The following is a 25,183-nucleotide window of genomic DNA, read 5'->3' on the forward strand; positions in this document are numbered from 1 at the left end:
GCCCTCCATCTCTATAAAAGAACAAAGCCTGCATTCGGAGTGCACACCCCAGGTTGCCCGCTTGGCCCATAGAGGCCGCACCTCCTGTCTCCCTCCCGGCTCATGTCCTGAGGATGCAGAACAAAATTGGGCACGAACCCTGGCACACAGGGCAGCAGCTCCCAGGGGGTATGTAGTGTTCAGGCAGGGGACAGCTGAGCTCAGGACAGGCCCGGTGAATGCAGAGCCAAGTCAGGTCCTGTGGAAGGGCATGGGAACAGCACAGGAGGAAACTGCAGGGAAGGCACAGGGCCTAGGTGGAATGCGACATTCAGGATAAGCGGGCGAACATTGTTGGGGTGATTGGGAAGCCTGGAGGTGCTAAACAGAGGAGCCACAGCTACAGAGCAGGAAAAAGAGGGGGCTGGAGGGGTCCCCAAGGAAAGAGGGCTCACCTGGCACTGGCAGGTGTAGCAGGGGTCTGGTGGGGTCAACTCAGACCCCAGCAGGCGCTCTGTGCAGTGGCTCAGCGCCTCTGAGAAGACAAAAATGCAGTGTGGGAGATGCTGGGGGAGCAGGGACGAAAGCCCCATTGACCGCCTGCCCCCTTACTGTGCCCCAGGATTTCTTGAGCCCAGGATATACTTATAGCCCTGACACCTTCAATCCAGGGAAGATAAATCCTTTTTCCTTTTGTTTCAGCCAAGAAAAGTTTGGACTTTTGACAAGGAACCCTGCTAGGACGGGGGGCCTGGAAATGGACAAAGTGTGGCTTCCTCAGCCTGAGGTCACTAAGGACCATAGGGCTGCCTGGCCTATCCCTCCCACTTCTGTTCATTTTGTCTGGAAGGAAGCACAATGAGCCAGGTACACCTGTTCCAATCCTGGCTCCAGCACTCAGAGCCTGTGCCATTTTTGGCAAGTTAATCAATTTCTCTGAACTTCAGTTTCTTCATCTGTAAAATTCCTCATCACTGGGTAACTGTGAGAATTAAATGTGAAACTTTATTAAAAGCACCAAGTACAGTGTGTTGCATACAGTAGGTGCTTAATAAGAATGGAAATAGTGACGGACTTTAAATTTTCTTAGGTTCCAAAATCACTGCAGATGGTGACTGCAGCCATGAAATTAAAAGATGCTTGCTCCTTGGAAGAAAAGCTATGACAAACCTAGACAGCATATTAAAAAGCAGAGATATTACTTTGCCAACAAAGGTCTATCTAGTCAAAGCTATGTTTTTTCCAGTAGTCATGTGTGGATGCAAGAGTTGGACTATAAAGAAGGCTGAGCACCTTAAAGGCTGATGCTCTTGAACTGTGGTGTTGGAGAAGACTCTTGAGAGTCCCTTGGACTGCAAGGAGATCCAACCAGTCCATCCTCAAGGAGATCAGTCCTGGGTGTTCATTGGAAGGACTGATGCTGAAACTGAACCTCCAATACTTTGGCCACCTGATCTGAAGAGCCGACTCATTAATAAAGACCCTGATGCCTGGAAAGATTGAAGGCAGGAGGAGAAGGGGATGACAGAGAACGAGATAGTTGGTTGGTATCACTGACTCAGTGGGCATGAGTTTGAGTAAGCTCTGGGAAATGGTGAAGGACAGGGAAGCCTGGCGTGCTGCAGTCCATGGGGTCGCAAATAGTCAGACTTGACTGAGTGAACAACAGCAGCAGTATGTGGCATACAGTAGGTGCTTAATGAAAAAGTGAAAGTGAAAATGAAGTCGCTCAGTTGTGTCCGACTCTTTGCGAACCCATGGCCTGTAGCCTACCAGGCTTCTTGGTCCGTGGGATTTTCCAGGCAAGAATACTGGAGTGGGTTACCATTTCCTTCTCCAGGAGATCTTCCCGACCCAGGGATTGAACCCGCATCTCCAGCGTTGTAGGCAGACGTATTACCATCTGAGCCACCAGGGAAGTAGGTGCTTAATAAGTATTATTATTTTTCTCTCCCCCTGCAGCACATTCTAGCAGGTGTTGGTTGGTAAGGATAGCTCTCCCCACCTCTGTAGCTGGACCACTCAGTGCCCCGCTGGTCCTAAGATCCCTGTGCTCAACAAGCCAGCAGCCTGCACAACTGCAACCCTGTAGCACCACCTGCTGGACAAGAGGCAGCAGGCTTCAGTTCAGTTCAGTTCAGTCGCTCAGTCGTGTCCGACTCTTTGTGACCCCATGGACTGCAGCACACCAGGCCTCCCTGTCTATCACCAACTCCCACAGCTTGCTCAAACTCATGTCCATCGAGTCTGTGATGCCATCCAACCATCTTATCCTCTGTCGTCCCCTTCTGCTGCCTTCAGTCTTTCCCAGCATTAGTGTCTTTTCCAATGAGTCGGTTCTTCGAATTAGGTGGCCAAAATATTGGAGCTTCAGCTTCAGCTTCTTCCTTCATTCAGTCCTTCCAATGAATATTCAGGATTGATTTCCTTTAGGATTGACTGGTTGGATCTCCTTGCAGTCCAAGGGACTCTCAAGAGTCTTCTCCAACACTACAGTTCAAAAGCATCAATTCTTCGGTGCTCAGCTTTATAGTCCAACTCTTGCATCCACACATGACTACTGGAAAAACCATAACTTTGACTAGATGGACCTTTGTTGGCAAAATAATGTCTCTGATTTTAAATATGTTATCTAGGTTTGTCATAGCTTTTCTTCCAAGGAGCAAGCGTCTTAATTTCATGGCTGCAGTTACCATCTGTAGTGATTTGGGAACCCAAGAAAATAAAGTCTGTCATTATTTCCATTGTTTTCCCATCTATATGCCATGAATTGATGGGACCAGATGCCACGATCTTAGTTTTCTGAATGTTGAGTTTTAAGCCAACTTTTTCACTCTCCTCTTTCACTGCCATCAAGAGGCTCTTTAGTTCCTCTTCACTTTCTGCCATAAGGGTGGTGTCACCTGTGTTTCCCCTTAGGGCCGTACAGGTCTCACTGGCTAGGGTGTGGGCTTCTAGAACAACCCAATGGACTCAGGAAGGGGCTGGGACTGTGGAGGAGAGCTGGCTGGCCCTTCTGGTGTCACTCTGGGGGATGGCAGCCCTGCCCTCTTGACCCCCGCCCCCAGTCCGGGGACTCACCGGCACAGGTAGGGCAGCACTGCTGGGGCCCTGGGATCAGGAGCTGGCTGGCGGGGCAGCCCACCAGGCGGGGGCACTGCCGCCGGTGACAGCGCAGGCTGGGTGTCCCCTCAGGCCGCAGCTGAACGAGAGAGCAGAGGGTGGGATCCGGGCCACGGAAGCCAAGAGCCGCCCCCTTTCCCCTGGACTCCAAGCACCTCTTGTCTGCCTTGTGCAGGTCAGACTCCGGTCTAAAGAGAGATTCAACCTCTCCCCAGACGTGCCCCTCATCCCCCGTCCCAGTCCTCAGGGATGGCCTGTGGGGTGCCTGCTCCTGTAGTCACCTGGCCTGAGCCTTTGTGTGACTTTGAGCCTTCTGCAAGCTCAAGGCATCTTCCCTCCCCACTGCCTAGTCTCCCGACCCATGACATCATCTGCCTGCTCAAAACCCTTCCATTGGCTCACCGTTCTTTCAAACAGACTTTCCCTGACAGGGCCCCTGACCACTTCCCAGGTGCCTCCCCCCAGATTTCTACCCACACCACCCTCCAGTCCAGCTGGGCGGGCCTGTGCACTGCCTGCCCCACAACCCCAGACTTCCTGGCCCTGTTGGCTCCTCCCCTGAAGCCCCTGCCTCACTCCCTGGCCTCAGGGACACACGCCTGTCCCTGACCCCACAGTGCCTGCTCCCCATAGTGCCCAGGCTGCCCCTCCACGGTGCCCTCCCCTACCTCACAGACGCAGACTTCGCAGGGGTCTGCACCGGGCTGGAAGCTCTCTCCCGGCTCATACTTCCGACCCTCATGCTCACAGTCTTGTTGGAGGGTGAAGGTTGGGGGGGTGGGGAGGGGAGGAGGGGTGCGGGTGGGGTGGGGTAAGAGTAGAACAGAACCAGGGAACTTTCAGACTGGTTGCCATGCCAGGGGTGGGGTTCTCTGCCCCCTGGACCCCCACCCTCAACCTCAGAGATTGGAGTGTGTATAAGAACGGGGCCACCCAGCCCAGGGCAATGGCAGGGAGATGCTGACTGGCTCTGCCTCCTTGCCACCCCTGTCTCACCCCCTCCCCAGGCATCGAGGGCATACCAGAGCATTGAGGGCAGCAGTCACTGGGCCCCTGGTGGGGCTGGGCACAGGAGGTGACACACTGGACGGGGTCGCAGGTGATGACACCCTCATGGCACATGCAGGAGAAGCAGGGGCTGTCAGGGGGCTTCCAGCTACTGCCTTCGGGGTGCTCCTCCCCATGAAACAGGCAGCCTGTGTCCAAGGTGGGCAGGGGTGAGCTCTGAGTCTGCATGTCTGCCCCGACCCCCTGCCCCACCCTGCGTAGTCAGTAGGGCATGTGGGTAACCAGGAGGGGCTTCTTCAGGAGTAGGAAGATGGGACAGAACCAGGAGGGGCTTCTTCAGGAGTAGGAAGATGGGACAGAACCCCTGTGTGTGCTGGAGGGGAAAGACACTGGGTCGGGGTCAGAACACCCAGGTTCTAATCCTGTTCCTGCTTGCTTGCTAGACCCTGAGCCAGACGGCAAGCACTGTCCGCCACAGCCCAGCACCAGCAGCAGTACCGGGCCTGCGGTAGGAGGGTAATACATACACGTGGCACTAGCGGTAAAGAGCCTGCCTGCCAACGCGGGAGACACAAGAGACACGGCTTGGATCCCTGGGTCTGGAAGGTCTCTCAGAGGAGGAAAGGACAACCCACTCCAGTATCTTTGCCTGGAGAATCCCATGGCCAGAGGAGCCTCGCAGGCTATAATCCATGGGGTTGCAGAGAGTCGGGCAGGACTGAAGCAACTTAGCAGGCATGCACAGGATGAATGAAAGGTTCCATCACTAGCCATGTGCCCAAGGTAACTCCATCTCTCCAACCCTCAATTTCCTTACCCATTAAATGGAGATTTCTTCTGTCCTGCCTACCTCCCAGGCTAAGGAGACACTCATGGTTCTTATACCAGTTGGGGCACTGTATGGGGTGAGGGTCTTCTTAATAGGCTAAAAAAGACTCCTATTCTAGAACCAGGCAGCCTAGATACAAATCTTGACTCTGCCACCTATTGGCTAAGTGACCACAGGTAAGTTATGTTAACTCTCTGTACCTCAGTTTTCTAACCTGTAAAATGGGAATAATTAATCATAATACCTACCTGATGAGATGTTATGTATAAGGTGCCTAGCTCAGGGTCTGGCACATGGTATATACTCAATAAATGTTAGCTATCATGATTACCATTATGAACCACAGCCTTTGACTGTGTGGATCACAAAAAACTATGGAAAATTCTTAAAGAGATAGGAATACCAGACCACCTGACCTGCCTCCTGAGAAATCTGTATGCAGGTCAAGAAGCAACAGTTAGAACTGGACGTGGAACAACAAACTAGTTCCAAATTGGGAAAGGAGTACATCAAGGCTGTATATTGTCACCCTGCTTATTTAACTTGTATGCAGAGTACATCATGAGAAATGCTGGACTGGATGAAGCATAAGCTGGAATCAAGATTCCTGGGAGAAATATCAACAACCTCAGATATGTAGATGACACCACACTTACGGCAGAAAGTGAAGAAGAACTTAAGAGCCTCTTGATGAAAGTGAAAGAGGAGAGTGAAAAAGTTGGCTTAAAATTCAACATTCAGAAAACTAAGATCACAGCATCTGATTCCATCATTTCATGGCAACTAGATGGGGAAACAATGGAAACAGTAACAGCCTGGAAATCAGTCCCGAATATTCATTGGAAGGACTGATGCTGAAGCTGAAACTCCAATACTTTGGCCACCTGATGCAATGAACTGACTCATTGGAAAAGACCCTGATGCTGGAAAAGGTTGAAGGCAGGAGGAGAAGGGGATGGCAGAGGATGAGATGGTTGGATGGCATCACTGACTCAGTGGACGTGAGTCTGAGTAAACTCTGGGAGTTGGTGATGGACAGGAAGGCCTGGTGTGCTGCAGTTCATGGGGTCTCAAAGAGTCGGACACGACTGAGTGACTGGACTGAACTGAACCAAACCAATATGAATGGGGTGTGGTTAGGAACAGGATAGCTTTGAGGAGATTCCAGTAAGAGTCTAGAAGGAGAAATGGGCTGAGCAGGCCAGGGGCAGGAACAGGAAGGAAGAGATGAAGGTGGGCATGGTGAGAGCTCAAGTCCTGAGGTGTGGGCAGGCCAGAAGGGTGGACAGGGAGATGGGAAGGCTGGAGGAGAGCTGAGGGGAGGGCGGTGGGGCAGATGGAAGGACACGGGACCCAGACCCAGCAACGGAAACAGGGGGGCAGCCCTACCAGCCCGGCGCACCTCTGCAGCGAGGACAGCAGCTCCCCTGCTCCGTGACCTGGAGCGGGCAGGACAGGGGCGGGCAGCGCTGCCGCACACAGCTGACCTGGCCAGCCTGCGGGAGAGGCAGGCTCAGTGGCTTGCTCCCCCCGCCCCCAGCCCCTCCCCACCTCCCTGCCACACCTCACAGCGACAGCTCGCGCAGCTGCCTGCGGGCCCCTCGAACTCCTCCCCGTCCTGGTACTCCTGGCCCTGAGAGAGGCAGCCTGTGGGCGACACGTGTCCAGGGTGAGGGTGCGGGCCCAGCCACCTTGCCCCGTCCCACCTCAGGCCTGGCACAGAGGGAGGGAGGAGGGGCAGAGAAGCGCTTGGGGGCAGGCGAGCGCTCACTGTGGCAAACGGGGCAGAAGCAGGGTCCTGAAGAGGGGCGAGGGCAGAGAGCCGGAGGACACGGCTTCTTCCGGCAGCGCATGGAGCCTTCCTGGGGGAGAGAGGTCGCCCGGCCATGCCCCGACTCCCGTGCCATCACACCCTCAAACAGGGCTGCACACGGCCCCGCCGTGGGGGTACCCATACTGACCCCTCCCCCGCCCCGGGACACCTGAACCCAATCCTGCTCCCAGTGGATGTCACAGGCAGAGTGCAGCCCGGAAGGAGGAACAACCTTCTTTCTGGCCAGAGAGGAGGATCAAGGGATGAAGGGCTCCCAAGCCCCCAGAGGGCCACCGCACCTGGCAGGTGCAGAGCGAGCAGGCAGGGTCTAATGGGTCAGGCAGGGTCTCTCCAGGGGCGGCAGTGACCCCATGATAGAGGCATCCTGGCGGAAAAGGGGATGCAGTGGAAGGCGCTGCAATCGCGGAGCCTTCCACCCACCCCCCACTCCACACACACACACCGGGCCACACACCACATCCGGGCCTGGGGTCCTCTACCAAAGCTTAGCTAACAGTCCGAAAGGGAGAGGTGAGTGGCTGGGAAGGGGAGAGACTTGTGTGCGTGAAGCAGGGGAGGACTGAGAGTGAGATCACAGACCACAGGCCAGGGTAGGAGGAGGATGTGAGGGAGGGGCACCTGGAAATGAAGGTGAGAGGTGGGCTGGGCTCGGGAGGCTGGACGAAGGAAGCCAGGAGGGAGGGAAGGTGCTGGGCGTGCTGGGCGACTCAAGGGCCGTGGGAACCACTGAACGGTTTCGAGCCTCGTGACATGTTTGAGGGAGGCAGGATGGCAACCAGAGGCCGTGAAGGTCTGGCCACACAGCCCTTCTGCGCATTTGGTGAGTACGACAGTCAGCGTGAGGTGACAGCAGAGACCCAGAGGAGGCTGAGTATGGGGTGAGGAACCCGAGGAGAATCCAGGGTGTGGGCTTGCTGTGAGGCTGTCTCAGGGGAGGGTGACAGTGACCAGACCCACTGACAGGGGCAGTGGGAGGGCAGGTCTACCCTGGCAGGTCGGGCAGCAGTGCCCAGCTCGGGTGAGCGGGTGGCTGCAGCCCAGGGGTTCACAGGGCCGGCGGCCACAGGTCACGAAGCCTCCGAGGCAGGTACACAGGTTGCAGGGCTCACGGGGATCCGGGAACTCCTGGCCACTCAGGTAGGACTCCCCCAGATACTCACAGCCTTCAAGAGAGGACAGGGAGGCCAAGGTGGAGGAGCGGAAATCAGAGAGGAGACCAGTCATCTGGCTCTGAGCTTGGACCTGGCCTGAGCTCAAGGGCTCAAAGACCTGGGGGCAAAGGGTGGGCTCAGTCCTGGCAGTGGGGGGTGGGCGGTGCGCAGGGGGATGGATGGACTGGCCAAAGGACAGACTTTCTTCCCTTTGGTCTGCAGAGAAGCCCCCTGTCCAGTCTATAGGGAAAATCCACCTAGAATTTAGTCTGGGGCTTTTTTTCTTATAATAAAAAATATCTTTGACCCACACCAGGGCAGTGAATTGGATGGCATCACTGACTCGATGGACATGAGTTTAAGAAAGCTCCAGGAGTTGGTGATGGACAGGCAAGTCTGGCGTGCTGCAGTCCATGGGGTTACAAAGAGTTGGACATGACTGAGTAACTGAACTGAGGGCAGTAAAGGGGCTTCCCTCATGGCTCAGATGGTAAAGAATCTGCCTGCAATTGCAGGAGACCTGGGTTGATCTCTGTGTTGGGAAGATCTCCTGGAGAAGGAAATGGCAGCCCACTCCAGTATTCTTGCCTGGAAAATCCCATGGACAGAGGAGCCTGGCAGGCTACAATCCATGGGGTCACAAAGAGTCGGACATGACTGAAGCAACTTAGCATGCACACTGGGCAGTAAAGAAGACTTTGACCCCGTCCTCCCAGCCCACCCCCCAGTCCCTGCCCCTCACCATCACAGGTAGGGCAGCAGTCACCCCGGGCAGGGAAAAGGCACTGGGCAGGTGCACAGACCCTGGGCTCACAGCTGACACTGCCCTCCCAGCAGAGGCAGATGTGACACCTGGCAGTGGGCGAAGGGAAGCGCTCCCCGCTGGTGAACTCCTTCCCCTGGTACAGGCAGCCTGGGGGGGGGGGGGCGGTGGGCAGGTGAGAGGCTGGGGGCTCATGGAGTACCAGGAGCATTACCAGGGCATGCTGCCCTCCCAGCCCTAAAGGCCAAGCCATCCCGGAGACCACCCCCCATTCTGCCAGGCCCTGTGGATCAGGTGGGCACTGTTTCCCCACTTTCTTAGTGAGAACACCAATGTGGGAAGGGCAGGCCAGGAGGAAGTGGGGAGAGGAGGTGGCACCCTCCTGAAGATAAAGAGGGGTGTGGAGGAAGAGGGGCACCAAGAAGGCAAGGGGTGGAGTTGGAAGAAGTGGGGACAGGACAGGGAGGGGGATAGCCAGGGCATTACCGTCACAGGAGGGGCAGCAGGGCCCCTGGCGCGGGTGGGTGCAGGGCACAGGCGGGCAGGGCAGTCTCTGGCAGGACACCGAGCCGTCCAGGCAGAGGCAGCGGCGGCAGGGGTCGTCGGGCGGGGAGAAGTGCTCCTGGTGGCGGGCGGGGACCAAGGCCCCCCGCCGAGGGCAGCCCGAGGGGGCGGCTGCAGGGGAGCGCCTCCATCAGCAGGGCTGGGGACAAGCTGCGGAAGGGATCCACCCTGGAGAGGCGGCGAGGGGCGCAGCGCCTACCTGGGCACCGTGGGCAGCACTCTCTGGGCAGAAGGACCGGCTCTGGGCAGGGCAAGGGTGGGCAGCGGCGCGCCAGGCACTTTACGGTGCCTCCCTGCAGGTGGACCAGGCCAGGGCCAGTTAGCGTAGGAGGTGGAGGACACCCCACGCCTTCCCACCCTGATCTTGGCTGACCTCGCCTGGTCTCCCCAATCCCCGCCCTCCCTCCCCGACTCCTCCTCCCATCCAGACTCACCAGACAGTGACACAGACGGCAGGGGTCAGAGGGGTGGGGGAAGTCGGCCCCACTGGGGTACTCTTTCCCACCAAAGGCACAACCTGGAGGAGAGGGCAGCTAGAGGCCCAGGACAGGCCCTCCTCCCCCAAGGGCACGCTGCCTTCTCCAGCCCTAAAGGCCAAGCAATCCCGGACACCACCCCCTATTCTGCCCGCCTCACCATTGCAGTTCTGGCAACAGACACCAGGCAGAGGGTGGGTACAGGAGGTCCGGGGGCAGACCCGGGGTTGGCAGTGGGCATGGCCTTCCCGGCACTGGCATTCCTGGCAGGGATCTCGGGGATGCGAGAAGCGTTCACCATCCAAAAACACCTGTTTCTCCAGGACGCAGTCTGCACAGTGGGGTCAGGGGTGGGCAGGATGGGGGCACAGAGACAGCGCAAGGAGCAGGCTGACAGCCCCTCCCGCCTTGAGTCCAGAGCCACTGCGGAAGTGCCACTTGGAAGCTGTCCGCATGGAGGGAGAGGAGGAGGAGGGGCTGTGTACACACGCAAGGGTATCTCTGTGAGCACACGTGCACGTGCGTATGTGTGTAGCCCCTTTACCTGCAGGCAGATGTGTGTGCCTCTGAGGGTGAAGAGCTGAAGGGCTAGTGCACGTGCCTGCCTGTGTTTGTGATTTGCACCCCAAACACTTTCCATGTGGGTGGGGATCAGGGCACACCACATCCCAGCTTCCAGCCTATGGTATGGAAAACTTGAACACTTGTCATCTGAACCAGTCTTGTACAGATAGATACATGAGGTCCGGGTGTGTGGGCAGTGGAAGAGGAAATAGTACAAGATGGGAGAGAAGGGTGGGTGTAGTAACACAAAGGGACAAACAGATGTCTACCGTGTCTCCCACCCCTGCCTTGTGAGTTCCAGAGAGTTCCAAGCTGGGTCAGACTGAAAACAATTTAGAAAGTCATTTCTGTCTAAAGTTAGGGTTAGGCTTAGGCCCCAGGGTGGGGGGCTTCCTTGATAGCTCAGTTGGTAAAGAATCTGCCTGCAATGCAGGAGACCCCGGTTTGATTCCTAAGTCGGGAAGATCCTCTGGAAGGGATAGGCTACCCACTCCAGTGTTCTTGGGCTTCCCTTGTAGCTCAGCTAGTAAAGAATCTGCCTGCAATGCAGGAGACCTGGGTTAAATCTTGGGTTGCAAAGATCCCCTGGAGAAGGGAAAGGCTATCCACCCCAGTATTCTGGCCTGGAGAATTCCATAGACCACAGTCTATGGAGTAGCAAAGAGCTGGACACGACTGTGTGACTTTCACTTTCACTAAGGGCCCAAGGGGCCATGCAGTGTTAGAGTCGAGGGTCCCCCGAGCCACACGGTGCAGTGAGTACATACCTGGGCACCTGGGGCAGCACTGGCCGGGTCCACTCTGAGGCCTGGCACAGGTTGTGGGAGGGCAGTTGACCAAGGAGCATGTCACGGTCCCATCCTGGGAGCAGGTGAGAGGGCAATGGCGGTGGGTCCTGGGAGGGGCTGAGCCCGGCAGCGGCAAGCCTAGGGAGGTACCTCGCAGCGGCAGGTGTGGCAAGGGTCTGCATCTGTGAAGTTCTGCCCGTTGGCATACACCTGGCCGTGGTAAGTGCAGCTCTCACAGCTGGGGCAGCAGGCACCTGGGCAGGGCAGGTGGGTCAGAGCCCTACCCATCAAGGTGAACTGGTCAAGGCACAGGGGAGAAAGCCAGCTCGGGGCAGGGCACTCACCTGGGGGCTGGGTGGGGTGCTGGCAGGGAGCTGGGGAGCAGAGCAAAGTCCCACATACAGGTACCCCAGCGTGACAGGAGCAGGTCGTGCAGGGCTGGCCGTCAGGCTCCCACTGGACACCCTCAGCAAACTCCTCTCCATCAAGCACGCAGACTACAGTGGTGTGAGGCAGGGAACGGGTGTCATCGTGGCAACCCAGGCACCTCCATCCATCCCTGTCCTTCCCAGACCACCCAGAACCCTTCCCAGGACCCCAGCTTCGCCATCCCCACAGCCGCCTCTGAACCCACTCTGGAATGGCTGGTGGACTTAGGGATGTGCCCCCCGCCTTACTGTGAAGAAACACTCCTGGCTGCTGGGAGCAGCACCCTTTCATGGTTGTCCCCCACCCCGTCCCCCAATACACACACCTGAGCAGAGCTGGGGGCCAGAGTCAGGCAGGGTGCAGGGCATGCCTGGGCACTCACGCTCCTCGCAGGAGACCTCGCCAGCCTAGGAGGGAGGCTGGGTGAGAGGCCCTCAGGGGACAAGACAGACCTGGGATGTGAGACAGCAGGATTGCCTACCTGGCAGGAGCAGCGGACACAGCGGCCACTCTCTTGGAGTTGGAATGTCTCCTGGTTCTGATACTGGTGTCCCTGGTACTCACAGCCTGGACAAGATGACAGAGGGGCAGGGGGACAGGGCTGGGGGCTGATGGGGAAGCCTCACCACACCTGAGGCCTCCACCTCCCATCCTGATAAGGACAGTCACACGTGTCCTCCAGGAAGCCCTGCCTGCCAGCCTCTGCCGGCCCCCAGGTGCCCAGCATGCCATGAGGCGAGGTGAGAACTCGTCCCTCACCCTTGGTGACAGAGCTCAGGGTCGTTCAAGGGGGCTTCTGTAGGTTCAGTGGAGGGAACCACTCCCACCCCAAGACCCAGAGCCTCTCCTGGGGCAGCGGCTAGCCCTCCCCCTGGAGACTGGAACCCTCACTCACTGCCACAGACAGGGCAGCACTCCCCCAGGGTCCTGCCTGGGTGTCTGCAGGGCGTGGGTGGGCAGGGCGGAGGCTCACACTGGACACTCCCGTTCTGCCAACAAGGCCTGGTCAGCATGCGAGAGGCAGGCCCAGACGCCAGCCCCTCCCTGCTGGGCAGCCACACTCACGGCACAACGGCAGTGCGAGCAGGGGTCCCCAGAGCCCACGGGCTCCCCGCTGCGGTAGTCCTGCCCATTTAGGAAACAGCCTGTTGGGAAGACAGTGCCTGAGACCCTCCTCAGGGACGCGTGCCTGTCAGTGTCCTGGTCTTCTCAGGAGGCCTGTGATAGGCTGTCCATCCACTTTCCGATCCCCCTACCCCCTGCTGACTCACCATCACACACTGGGCAGCAGGTGCCAGGGAGGGGCCGGGCAGGGTATGGGCACAGACTGGCACATTCCTGCTGGTGGCACCGGATGTGGCCCTCCTGTGGGGGACAGAGGAAGGGGCCATCAGAACGCAGCCAGGTAGCAGAAACAGCCTTCAAGTCCCAGCTATCCATTTACTAGATGTTGTTATAAGCAAATTGTGTCCCCCTTCATATTCTTATGTTGCAGTCCTAACTCCATCAGAATGTGACCTTATTTGGAAATAGAGTCGTAGCAGATGTAATCACGTAAGATGAGGTGAGACTGGGAGGGGGTGGCCCCTGATCCAATGACTGGTGTTCTTTTAAAAAGGGGAAATTTGGACACAGACACGCACAGAGAGAGCAGCATGTGGAAACGAAGGCAGAAGCCACGGGCTGCCAAGGATTGCCAGCCAGCCGCCAGAGCTGGAGAGGGGCCTGGAACAGTCTCTCTGACAGTTCTCAGTCAGAACCAACCCTGCCGGCACCTCGATCTTGGACTTCTGCCTCCAGAACCATGAGAGGACCAATTTCTGTTTAAGCTACTCTGTTTGTGGCACTTTGTTATGCAGCCCTAAAAACAAATGCAGGTGTATAACCTGGCATGTCACCTAAAGTTCTCTGTGACTCAGTTTACCCATCTGGAAAAAAAGAGAATGATCCTATTTGCAGGAATAGAAATGCAGACGTAGAGAATGGTCCTATGGCACGGGGAAGGGGTGGGGGAGGGGAGGACGGCATGAGCCCACCAGGCTCCCCCGTCCCTGGGATTCTCCAGGCAAGAACACTGGAGTGGGTTGCCATTTCCTTCTCCAATGCATGAAAGTGAAAAGTGAAAGTGAAGTCGCTCAGTCGTGTCCGACCCTTTGCGACCCCATGGACTGCAGCCCACCAGGCTCCTCCGTCCATGGGATTTTCCAGGCAAGAGCACTGGAGTGGGGTGCCATCGCCTTCTCCGGAGATATATGCACTACCATGTGTGAATAGCTAGCTGATGGGAAGCTGCTGCGATAGCACAAGGAGCTCAGCTCGGTGCTCTGTGATGACCTAGAGCAGTGGGAGAGAGGCTCAAGAGGGAGGTGACATGTGTATACGTATAACTGATCCTAGTCTAGTCAAAGTTATCGTTTTTCCAGTAGTCATGTGTGGATGTGAGAACTGGACCATAAAGAAAGTTGAGCCCTGAAGAATTAATGCTTTTGAACTGTGGTGTTGGAAAAGACTCTTGAGAGTCTTTGGTGAGCTGTCAGGAAGCTCTGTGGCTCTGGCTTCAGCCCTCTGAATCATAGCCCTCCTTGGCGTGCACCCTGCCTGGACGTGAGGCCTTCGTGTCCCTGCCTTTCTCCCCCAGGCTTTGCCCTGACTCTTCCCTATATCTGGTGTCTTAGTCCATTCAGGCTACTGTAATAAAAATCCTGTAGTCTGGGTGGCTTACAAACAACAAAATATTTAGTTCTCACTGTTTGGGAGGCCAGGGAGTTCAAAATAAAGGTGTTAGGAGTTTCAATGTCTGGTGAGAGGCCCGTTCCTGCTTCAAGCATGAGTGCCTGCTAAGTCACTTCAGTCATGTACAACTCTTAGAGATGCTTTGGACGGTAGCTTGTCAGGCTCCTCTGTCCATGGACTTCTCCAGGCAAGAATATTGGAGTGGGTTGCCATGGCCTCCTCCAGGGGATCTTCCCAGTCCTGCTGTATTCTTGCTTGTGTCCCCCACATAGTGAAAGGGGCAAGAGAGCTCTCTGGGGTCTTTTTTCATTTTTGGCTGTACTTGCTGTGCTCTGTGGCACACACAATCTTAGTTCCCCAACCAGGGATCAAACCTGTGCCCCGTGCCGTGGAAGTATGGAGTCTTAACCACAGGACCACCAGGGAAATCCCTCTGGGGTCTTTTTTTTTTTTTTTTATAAAGGCACTAATCCTATTCATTACTTTGCCAACAAAAGTCCGTCTGGTCAAAGCTATGGTTTTTCCAGTAGTCATGTATGAATGTGAGAGTTGGGACTATAAAAAAAGGCTGAGTGCTGAAGAATTGATGTTTTGAACTGTGGCATTGGAGAAGACTCTTGAGAGTCCCTTGGATTGCAAGGAGATCAAACTAGTCAATCCTAAAGGAAATCAGTCCTGAATATTCATTGGAAGGACTGATGCTGAAGCTGAAGCTCCAATACTTTGGCCACCTGATGCGAAGAGCCGACTCTTTAGAAAAGACCCTGATGTTGGGAAAGATTGAAGACAGGAGAAGAAGGGAATGACAGAGGACAAGATGGTTGGATGGCACTATCGACTCGATGGACATGAGTTACAGCAAGCTCTGGGAGATGGTGATGGACAGGGAGGCTGGTGTGCTGTGGTCCATGGGGTCAAAAAGAGTTAGACATGACTGAGCAACTGAACAGCAACAAAATCCCATTCATGAGCGCTCTGCCCTCTAGAAGTAATCACCGCCCAAAGGCCCCACCTCCTAATAGCATCATGTAGGGGTTAAGATGTCAACATATGAATGTGAGGGGGGCACACAGACATTCAGTCTATAGCACCTGGAGTGTCCCCCCATTCCTCCCTGCTCAAATCTTACTCACTCATTCAGACCTAAGTAAACACCACCCCACCCCGAAGTTTTTCTAGATCTGTGCTGCCCAACAGAAATATAACACAAACCACATATGTCATTTAAAATTCACTGGTAGTTAAAATTCAAAAAGAAAAAGAATCAGATGGAACTAAATGTTAACATTATATTCCATTCAAACCAATGTATCCAAGAAGTTATTTCAACATCTAATCAACATGAACTGTTAAGAGACATTTTATGCTTCTTTCTCTCATAATACATCTTTGAAATCCAGTGCGTAGTCTACCCTTTACGTCCATCTCAAACAGGACAGTCACATTTTGAGGGCTCAGTGTCCACACGGAGTGGCTCCTGCTCAGGCAGCAGGGCTCTGGACATCTCAGATCAACTGTATTTCTCTGTCCCTGGAGTCTGTGCCCCCGTCACATCCTGCCTGCCCAGCCTCACTCCTCCTGCAACCTGAAGCGCCTTGATTTGGGTTCACCAACATGCTGCCCACCTACTCTGCTTGGAACTGGACATACAGGGCACAACCCCTTCCCCAGCCTCACGGCCTCCAGAATTAGGTCTCCTCCATCTCTGTCCCCTCACAGTGCCTTTTGGGATGTGTTCAGTGGACTGAAGGTGACCCGGGGTCGGGGAGTGGTGGGGGCAACCCAGGAGCAGCATGGGGACTCACCAAGCACTGGCAGATCCGGCAGGGGTCCCCAGGGGTGGTCCACTCTTGGCCATGCTCCCAGTGAGAACCATTTTCTGTGCAGCCTTGAGCTGAGGGAGACAGGCAGAGAGGAAGCCTGGTGGAAATTTCAGCCAGACCCTCCCTCCTCCACATGTCCTCAGAGCCTAAACCCAGCCAGATCCTGCCTCTGCCTGGGCCCCTTGCCCCGGCTTCCCAGCACCCCAGGCAGGGTCAAGCCCCAGCTCCTCGGCCTGACTCTCTAGGTCTTCGAGGGCCAGCATGGCCCCGCCCACCTGTCTCTGGCCCCGCCCCACCTCAGTGTAAGCCACGCCCACCTGCCTGCTCCTTCCCAACCAACACACACCCACCTCGCATGGAGGGTTAGTCCCAAACTGCCCTCTCTTCCTGGCATCCCCTCTGCCCTTCACCTAGCGAACTGCTCTTTAGCCTTGAGGTTCAGTCCGGACCCACCACCCCCAGGACGCCCTCCCTTCCATGCCCAGGTTGGACTAGGTCTCCACTAGGTCTCCTTCCTCTGAGTTTCCATAGTATCTGTGTGTAATCTAATCCCGCCTTTGCCAGTCCTAGTTTGTGATTCAGTGTCACCCTCTGGTGGTCTGCCTCGAGGGTGCACCGGGTGTCTGCACAAAGCAGGTAACAGTCAATGTTTATTCAGGTATACAGTATCATCATCCCCTTTTACAGATGGGGAACTGAGACAGGAGTAACGCCCTCAGGGGCACACAGGTGCTAAGTGTCAAGGGCAGAACTTGGAGCAGGCGTGGTCAGGCACGGCTCCCCCGCTGACAGGACCCCCAGGTCAGGGGTCTGCAGAGTGGGCTCTGGGTTGACGAAACAGCCTAACAGCCCCACCTGGAGCTCCACCAGGGAAGGGGCAGGGGCTCTCACCTTGGCAGGTCAGGCAGCAGTGCCCAGGCCTCAGGACTGGCTCGGAGCAGGGGATGGGCGGGCACTTCGTGGGCACGCAGCGAACCAGGCTCCTCTATAACATACCCACAGCTGTGCTGCCTCAGGCTCTGGCTCCCAGAGAGAGCAGAGAGGGCCACAGGGTGGGGATGGAGGGAGAATCTCTCTGGCATCAGGCCTTGGGTGGTATGTGAGGGGCTGAAAGAGTGGCAGGTGCGGCCCAGAGCAGGCGCGGGTATCCCAGGAGGAGCAGGGCCCGGGCAAACGTTCCGAGGACTCACCAGGCAGGAGCACTGGAGACAAGGGTTGGAGCTGGACTGGAAGTTGGCCCCTTCCTCGTAAAGCTGCCCCTCATACTCACAGCCTGGGGAGGATTGCCAGAAAGACAAGCTGGTCAGCAGAGAGCAAGGTGGGTGGTCATCACGCAGGGGAAGGCATGACACCAAGTACATAAGGAACCCTCTGGGGCTGAGGCCAGGGGCAGGGGCGGGGTGGACAAGACAAGGGCAGGTCACCTGGCCGGCAGACGGGGCAGCACTCCCCAGGTGGGGTGTAGCTCTCCACGCAGTTGAGCTCTGAGCATGAGGGCCCCTGGCACCGCACTGTCCCTGCCTGCAGGACAGACACAGAGCCCTCCTTCCTTCTCCACTGCCCAAGCTGAGTGGAGGCCTCGATAGCTCCAGGGCTCAGTGCCAGGGTGGAGGCAGGAGCCCTGCCTGGCCCCCGGGTCAGGCTTAGCACTGCCAGGCCTGGGGTATGCTGGACAGCAGGGACGTAGGTGGTAGCTGGGGCCAGGCTCTGATTCCTTTACCTGGCAGGTGCAGATAACACAGCGCTCCAATTGCCACGTTTCCCCATCTCTGTGGCCTCCAGGGCAGCCTGCAAAACCAGGGCCACGCCCTCAAGTAAGGGACCCAGAGAATTGGGGCAAAAGACAAGGACAAAACATCAAAGGGGCACTGTTCAGGTGAGAATCAGATTTGTATATTTACTACAACATTTCAACAGATGGCAGTATAGTGTCTGACTCTAATATCAGTAGGTCCATCATTTTACAGCACATGGAAGCAGTGAGGGAAGAGTGACTTTTTAAAAATTTCACCAAAGACATCATCAGTTCAGTTCAGTTCAGTTCCGTTGCTTAGTCATGTCTGACTCTTTGCGACCCCATGGACTGCATGCCAGGCCTCCCTGTCTTTCACCAACTCCCAGAGCTTGCTCAAACTCATGTCCATTGAGTCGGTGATGCCATCCAACCATCTTGTCCTCTGTCATCCCCTTCTCCTCCTGCCTTCAATCTTTCCCAGCATCAGGGTCTTTTCAAAAGAGTCAGCTCTCTAAGACATTATATGGGCTAGCAATGGCCCTGAGGCACCATTTATTTTATGAGCTATGTGTGTGCGCGTGCGAGCACATGTGTGTATGTGTGTGTGTGTCCCTTTTCACTGAGATCGAATGACTCCAAAGACATTACTCCTCATCTCACCTTGGCCAAGACTTTCAGGCTACATTGCCAGACCTCAACCAGTGCCTGGGCCCCTGTCCCACCTTTCAAACTACCAGCTGCTATTCTTCCTGCAGTGCAGATGCCAGATAAAATATAGGACACCCACTTAAATGTGAATTTCAGATGAACAACACAAAATTTTTTAGTATAAGTACACCGAAAATATTGCACAATTCAGTTCAGTCGCTCAGTCATGTCCGACTCTTTGCGACCCCATGAATTGCAACATGCCAGGCCTCCCTGTCCATCACCAACTCCCAGAGTTCACTCAAACTCACGTCCATCGAGTCAGTGATGCCATCCAGCCATCTCATCCTCTGTCGTCCCCTTCTCCTGCCCTCAACCTTTCCCAGCATCAGGGTCTTTTCCAATGAGTCAACTCTTCGCTTAAGGTGGCCAAAATATTGGAGTTTCAGCTTCAGCATCAGTCCTTCCAATGAACACCCAGGACTGATCTCCTTCAGAATGGACTGGTTGGATCTCCTTGCAGTCCAAGGGACTCTCAAGAGTCTTTTCCAACACCACAGTTCAAAAGCATCAATTCTTCAGCCCTCAGCTTTCTTCACAGTCCAACTCTCACATCCATACATGACCACTAGAAAAACCATAGCCTTGACCAGATGGATGTTTGTTGGCAAATTAATATCTCTGCTTTTCAATATACTATCTAGGTTGGTCATAACTTTCCTTCCAAGGAGTAAGCATCTTTTAATTTCATGGCTGCAGTCACCATCTGCAGTGATTTTGGAGCCCCAAAAATAAAGTCTGACACTGTTTCCACTGTTTCCCCATCTATTTCCCATGAAGTGATGAACATAAACCAGATGCCATGATCTTCATTTTCTGAATGTTGAGCTTTAAGTCAACTTTTTCGCTCTCCTCTTTCACTTTTATCAAGAAGCTTTTTAGCTCCTCTTCACTTTCTGCCATAAGGGTGGTGTTATCTGCATATCTGAGGTTATTGATATTTCTACCAGCAATCTTGTTTCCAGCTTGTGCTTCTTCCAGCCCAGCATTTCTCATGATGTACTCTGCATAGAAGTTAAATAAGCAGGGTGACAATATACAGCCTTGACATACTCCTGTTCCTATTTGGAACCAATCTGTTGTTCCATGTCCAGTCCTAACTGTTGCTTCCTGACCTGCATATAAGTTTCTCAAGAGGCAGGTCAGGTGGTCTGGTATTCCCATCTCTTTCAGAATTTTCCACAGGGTCTTGTGATCCAGTTTATTGTAATCCACATAGTCAAAGGCTTTGGCATGGTCAATAAAGCAGAAATAGATGTTTTTATGGAACTCTCTTGCTTTTTCAATGATCCAGCAGATGTCGGCAATTTGATCTCTGGATCCTCTGCCTTTTCTAAAACCAGCTTGAACATCTGGTAGTTCATGGTTCATGTACTGCCAAAGCCTGGCATGCAGAATTTTGAGCATTACTTTACTAGCGTGTGAGATGAGTGCAATTGTGCGGTAGTTTGAGCATTCTTTGGCATTGCCTTTCTTTGGGATTGGAATGAAAATGGACCTTTTCCAGTCCTGTGGCCACTGCTTTGTTTTCCAGATTTGCTGGCATATTGAGTGCAGCACTTTCACAGCATCATCTTTCAGGATTTGAGATAACTCAACTGGAATTCCATCACCTCCACTAGCTTTGTTCGTAGTGATGCTTTCTAAGGCCCACTTGACTTCACATTCCAGAATGTTTGGCTCTAGGTGAGTGATCACACCACCATGATTATCTGGGTCGTGAAGATTTTTTTGGTACAGTTCTTCTGTGTATTCTTGCCACCTCTTCTTAATATCTTCTGCTTCTGTTAGGTCCAGACCATTTCTGTCCTTTATCGAGCCCATCTTTGCATGAAATGTTCCCTTGGTATCTCTAATTTTCTTGAAGAGATCTCTAGTCTTTCCCATTCTGTTGTTTTCCTCTATTTCTTTGCATTGATCACTGAGGAGGGCATTCTTATCTCTCCTTGCTATTCTTTGGAACTCTGCATTCAGATATCTTTCCTTTTCTCCTTTTCTTTTCGCTTCTCTTCTTTTCACAGCTATTTGTAAGGCCTCCTCAGGCAGCCATTTTGCTTTTTTGCATTTCTTTTCCATGGGGATGGTCTTGATCCCTGTCTCCCGTATAATGTCATGAACCTCCATCCATAGTTCATCAGGCATTCTATCTATCAGATCTAGTCCCTTAAATCTATTTCTCACTTCCACTGTATAATCATAAGGGATTTGATTTAGGTCGTACCTGAATGGTCTAGCAGTTTTCCCTATTTTCTTCAATTTGAGTCTGAATTTGGTAATAAGGAGTTCATGATCCGAGCCACAGTCAGCTCCTGGTCTTGTTTTTGCTGACTGTATAGAGCTTCTCCATCTTTGGCTGCAAAGAATATAATCAATCTGATTTCGGTGTTGACCATCTGGTGATGTCCATGTGTAGAGTCTTCTCTTGTGTTGTTGGAAGAGAGTGTTTGTTATGACCAGTGCGTTCTCTTGGCAAAACTCTATTAACCTTTGCCCTGCTTCATTCCGCATTCCAAGGCCAAATTTGCCTGTTACTCCAGGTGTTTCTTGACCTCCTACTTTTGCATTCCAGTCCCCTATAATGAAAAGGACATCTTTATTGGGTGTTAGTTCTAAAAGGTCTTGTAGGTCTTCATAGAACCGTTCAACTTCAGCTTCTTCAGCATTACTGGTTGGGGCATAGGCTTGGATTACTGTGATATTGAATGGTTTGCCTTGGAAACAAACAGAGATCATTCTGTCATTTTTGAGACTGCATCCAAGTACTGCATTTTGGACTCTTTTGTTGACCATGATGGCTACTCCATTTTTTTCTAAGGGATTTCTGCCCGTAGTAGTAGATATAATGGTCATCTGAGTTAAATTCACCCATTCCAGTCCATTTTAGTTTGTTGATTCCTAGAATGTCGACATTCACTCTTGCCATATTCTGTTTGACCACTTCCAATTTGCCTTGATTCATGGACCTGCCATTCCAGGTTCCTATGCAATATTGCTCTTTACAGCATCGGATCTTGCTTCTATCACCAGTCACGTTGCACAGGACATACTTTAAAAAATGTGTGCTATTTATCTAAAATTCAAATGTAACAGGGCATCCTGTTTTTATTTGCTGAACCTGAAAACCTTATCTTCCTAACTATGAGCTAGTAATACTTCCCAGAAGTCACTGCCTCCACTTCTGCCCAGCTCTCTTCATGTCACTGGCCCATGGCCTTCCTAGTCTCCTGAAGCTCAGAGTCCACTCTTCCATGGCATACAACCATGTTCCTTAGGAACAACCTTCCTTCTGCAGCCCACTGTCGCCTCTGGCTCCATGCCCAGACCACTGAGCATGTAATAACCCCCTACCTGGTCTTCCTGCATCTAGCCCATACCAGATGAATATTCCAAAAATGCCTCTTAGAACATGCCACACTCTGGCTCTGCAGCCTTCAGTGGCTCCCATTGTCCACAAAAGAATGTCCAAACTGCAAGGCTTATAGCAGCCTGTTTCCACTGGCCTTCCCAGGCTGATTTGCTGTGACACATGTCTCCGCATTCTGGTGCACAGAGGAGCCTCTTTCTGAGGAAACCCCACTCTCCCTTGAAGACCCAGCTTGGATGACCCATCGTCCATAGAGCCCTCCCTGCTTTACTGCCCTCTCCTCTGGCAACCAGCCACTTACTACCTTTCTCTGCATCCTCTTAATCTGTTCACTGGCTCTTAAATCTTATATTGCACTAGCTATATAAATTCATCTTCTTACTAGATTAGAAGCTCCTGGAGGGAACGAAGAAGATCATGTCAAGCCTTTGGCTCAGTCCCAGGCCAGAGGCAGCATTTGCTGACTTGCACTTCACTTCTAAACTCCCTAAACTGGAGCAAGGGGGCGGGCACCCTCTGGGCACATGGCAGGGGGCAGGCCAGGCTTGGGGGCCCCAGAACCAGTGTGGGAAGTGGGGCTGGGGCAGACAGGAAGCTGAGTGGGCTCACAGTGTGGGCAGCATGCTCCTGGCTCTGGGCAGGGTCCTCTTGGGCATGGCTTCTGGGTACAAGTTACAGCTCCTTCCTGTGGGGAAGCAGGTGATAGAACTCTGGAGGGTGGTCCTCCAGAACCAAAACTTCCCCCCAGGCTGGGACCCACTGGAGGAGCAAGAGGCTGAGCAGGCTCAGAGTCTGCAGGCTACTCTTGGCCCAAGGGCAGAAAAGGGATGTCCTTCCCCAACCCCCATCATCTCCTGCCACTCTCATCCCTCGGAAACCAGCGCTTTCAAGAGCCACCCACATCTCCAGAGTGGGGAGATCCTGGGAAGGGAACCGAACGCTTGCTATGGAGGGGTGAAGAAGGGAAGGCTGGAGGAAGGTGGAGCCAAGTGAGGGAGAAGAGGCAGATAGATGACAGGGACAGACGCATGAGTGGGGGACACTGAGGGTGCACAGGTGAGGAGCGGGTACAGGAGGATAAGAACCCCTCCGTGTGTGTTGCGGGGGTTGAGCTCCAGAAAGCACAACAATTCAGAATCAACTGAAGGCTGCCAGAGGCAAGGCTTGGAGGGATGGCAGGTAGAACCCCCCACTTCTATACATTCTGCACACCAGCAGCAGCGACAGGCAGCTGAGGTGAGGGGGACAGGGGTGGGGTATCCTGGGGGTCCACGAGAACTCACCAGGCAGCGGCAGGTGGTGCAGGCATCTGGGGTGAAGGTCTCCCCATTGCCATAGGCCTGACCATTGTGGCTGCAGCCTAGGGAGGACACGGTGCTGTCACTCAGGGCCATCTCCAAGCCCCAGCGTGGTGCCCACGGGCAGGCAGATGGCACTCACCATGGCAGCGGGCCGGGCCAGGCTTGGGGACACAGTTTGCAGCCCCGTCCTGGCAGACGCAGGCTGTGCAGGCGTCGGGCTCCCAGCGAGCCCCCTCGGGCCAGGCCCGGCCCAGCCCCCAGCACTGGGGGGAAGCCTGGTGGCACTCACAGGACTCCAGCTGCGTCACCCTGCCCTGCAGGTCCTTGTTCTGGGGAAGAGGTGGGGGCAGGAGGCACTGGTTCAGCCTTCCCCACCGTCTCCCGCAGGGTATGAAAGCCAGGGCAGGATGAGAAGGAAAATTGACGGAGCAGAGGTGGGCCGACCTCCAGGCAGCATCCCGATCAGACAGCGCCAGTTCTCACAGCCTGGGGTCTGGACGGGCTCCCAGAGGAGTATGGGTCCCCAGTCCTCTTCTTTAGACAAAAGGGGACCCAGGCCTCATTACCCGGTTAAAGACCTTTATCCATCCAAAATCTTCCCTGACAATGTCTTATATGAAGTAGGCACTCCATAATGTCCACCAAGTACATGAAAGAAAATGAAAATCTGGTTGACAGATACCTGCAGGTCCTTCTCATGTAAGAAAGAATCGATGTTAACTGTTCAGATAAGAGCCTTTCTATGTGCTTTTAAAACAAAACTCTATTTCAGGGTCCCACAGGCTCCCCTTCCCTCCTTTCTTTCCACTACACCAGGCCTGCCCTGCTCCTGGCACACCCACTGCCTTCAGTGGTACCTGTTCTCTGAGCTCCGTGACCTCAGCCTCCAGCCTCTCCAGCCGCTCCTCCAGGGGGCGCCACCGTTCCTCGGGGATCCCAGCAGGGGCTGAGGAGTGGGCTGGCCCCTCTGACTGGTAGTCGTGGATGTCAGCAAAGCCAAGGGGCTCCCTGGAGACAGCCCCACCTGAAGGCACAAGGATCCAGGGAGGGCCTATGGGTGAGGGGGCTAGCAAGGCTTCCTGGGTTTGTCTTCCCAATGATATCAGTCCTATACCCAACCCTTGTCCACATGCCAAACCCACCGTCCTGGGGAGGAGAGATGGTCTGTGAGGGGCTGGAGTGAAAGCATGGGAGGAGGAGGAGGGTTCCCGGGGTGGACAAAAGTGACCCAGACCAGTTTTCCCAAGTAAAGCTATGACAAACCTAGACAGCATATTGAAAACAAAGGCATCACTTTGCTAAAAAAAAAAAAAAACAGTCTGTATAGCCAAAGTTATGGTTATTCCAGTAGCTGCGTATGGATGTGAGAGCTGGACCATAAAGAAGGCTGAGCACCAAAGAATTCATGTTTTCGAAATGTGAGGCTGGGAAAACTCTTGAGAGTCCCTTGGACAGCAAGGAGATCAAACCAGTCAATCCTAAAGGAAATCAACCCTGAATATTCACTGGAAGGACTCATGCTATAGCTGAAGCTCCAATAATTTGGCCACCTGATGAGAAGAGCCAACTCATTGGAAAAGACACTGATGCTGGGAAAGATTGAAGGCAAAAGGAGAAGAGGGTGGCAGAGCATGAGATGGTTGGATGGCATCACTGACTCAATGGATGTGAGTTTGAGCAAACTCCGGGAAATAGTGAAGGACAGGGAAGCCTGGTGTGCTGCAGTCCATGGGGTATCAAAGAGTCAGACACAACTTACTGACTGAATAAGAGTAACAAGAACCTCAGGCAGGTATAAGCCCAAGGGATCCCAGCTCACTGGGGACCTGGGGGAGGATATAGACCAGGTTTCCCTGTAGCCTGCTCTGACTCTGCAGGGGTCCCCAGCCACGGGGAACGTGCCAGGGTCATCCAGCCTCATTCAGACCAGGGTCTTTGCCAGGGACAGCCTGGGGAACTGAAATGTCATGCTGGGAGGGCCCGCAAGTCAGCACAGTCAGCAGGAGAGGGA

General features: G+C 54.1%; 1 protein-coding gene across 11 annotated transcripts in view; it reads right to left on the reverse strand.

Moving 5' to 3' along the window:
- Positions 1 to 25,183, reverse strand: part of KCP (kielin cysteine rich BMP regulator) — a 31,983-nt gene that overhangs the window by 4,600 nt on the left and 2,200 nt on the right. For 8 of the 11 annotated variants that reach the window (XR_011256740.1, XR_011256741.1, XR_011256742.1 and 5 more), the window contains exons 2-33: positions 24,030 to 24,196; positions 23,312 to 23,501; positions 23,155 to 23,231; positions 22,481 to 22,556; positions 17,785 to 17,852; positions 17,489 to 17,585; positions 17,255 to 17,337; positions 16,956 to 17,049; positions 16,047 to 16,135; positions 12,780 to 12,873; positions 12,574 to 12,653; positions 12,404 to 12,497; positions 11,990 to 12,075; positions 11,834 to 11,915; positions 11,424 to 11,576; positions 11,230 to 11,333; positions 11,059 to 11,152; positions 9,888 to 10,058; positions 9,686 to 9,768; positions 9,451 to 9,544; positions 9,174 to 9,362; positions 8,667 to 8,837; positions 7,760 to 7,936; positions 7,052 to 7,137; positions 6,711 to 6,801; positions 6,504 to 6,586; positions 6,342 to 6,435; positions 4,125 to 4,298; positions 3,771 to 3,853; positions 3,061 to 3,181; positions 435 to 514; positions 139 to 238 (exon numbers count right to left, since the gene is read on the reverse strand). Coding sequence is in view for 4 of the 11 variants with exons in the window: in XM_069588326.1 (XP_069444427.1) it covers positions 139 to 238; positions 435 to 514; positions 3,061 to 3,181; positions 3,771 to 3,853; positions 4,125 to 4,298; positions 6,342 to 6,435; positions 6,504 to 6,586; positions 6,711 to 6,801; positions 7,052 to 7,137; positions 7,760 to 7,936; positions 8,667 to 8,837; positions 9,174 to 9,362; positions 9,451 to 9,544; positions 9,686 to 9,768; positions 9,888 to 10,058; positions 11,059 to 11,152; positions 11,230 to 11,333; positions 11,424 to 11,576; positions 11,834 to 11,915; positions 11,990 to 12,075; positions 12,404 to 12,497; positions 12,574 to 12,653; positions 12,780 to 12,873; positions 16,047 to 16,135; positions 16,956 to 17,049; positions 17,255 to 17,337; positions 17,489 to 17,585; positions 17,785 to 17,852; positions 22,481 to 22,556; positions 23,155 to 23,231; positions 23,312 to 23,501; positions 24,030 to 24,196 (3,525 nt within the window). In the remaining 7 variants the exon portion in view is untranslated. Of the gene's footprint in view, positions 1 to 81; positions 239 to 434; positions 515 to 3,060; positions 3,182 to 3,770; positions 3,854 to 4,124; positions 4,299 to 6,341; positions 6,436 to 6,503; positions 6,587 to 6,710; positions 6,802 to 7,051; positions 7,138 to 7,759; positions 7,937 to 8,666; positions 8,838 to 9,173; positions 9,363 to 9,450; positions 9,545 to 9,685; positions 9,769 to 9,887; positions 10,059 to 11,058; positions 11,153 to 11,229; positions 11,334 to 11,423; positions 11,577 to 11,833; positions 11,916 to 11,989; positions 12,076 to 12,403; positions 12,498 to 12,573; positions 12,654 to 12,779; positions 12,874 to 16,046; positions 16,136 to 16,955; positions 17,050 to 17,254; positions 17,338 to 17,488; positions 17,586 to 17,784; positions 17,853 to 22,480; positions 22,557 to 23,154; positions 23,232 to 23,311; positions 23,502 to 24,029; positions 24,197 to 25,183 lie in introns of those variants that run through there. The other 3 variants (XM_069588329.1, XR_011256745.1, XM_069588327.1) reach the window with 3 other exon arrangements.

The sequence above is a fragment of the Ovis canadensis genome, chromosome 4 (genome assembly GCF_042477335.2).
Source record: "Ovis canadensis isolate MfBH-ARS-UI-01 breed Bighorn chromosome 4, ARS-UI_OviCan_v2, whole genome shotgun sequence".
NCBI lineage: Eukaryota > Metazoa > Chordata > Mammalia > Artiodactyla > Bovidae > Ovis > Ovis canadensis.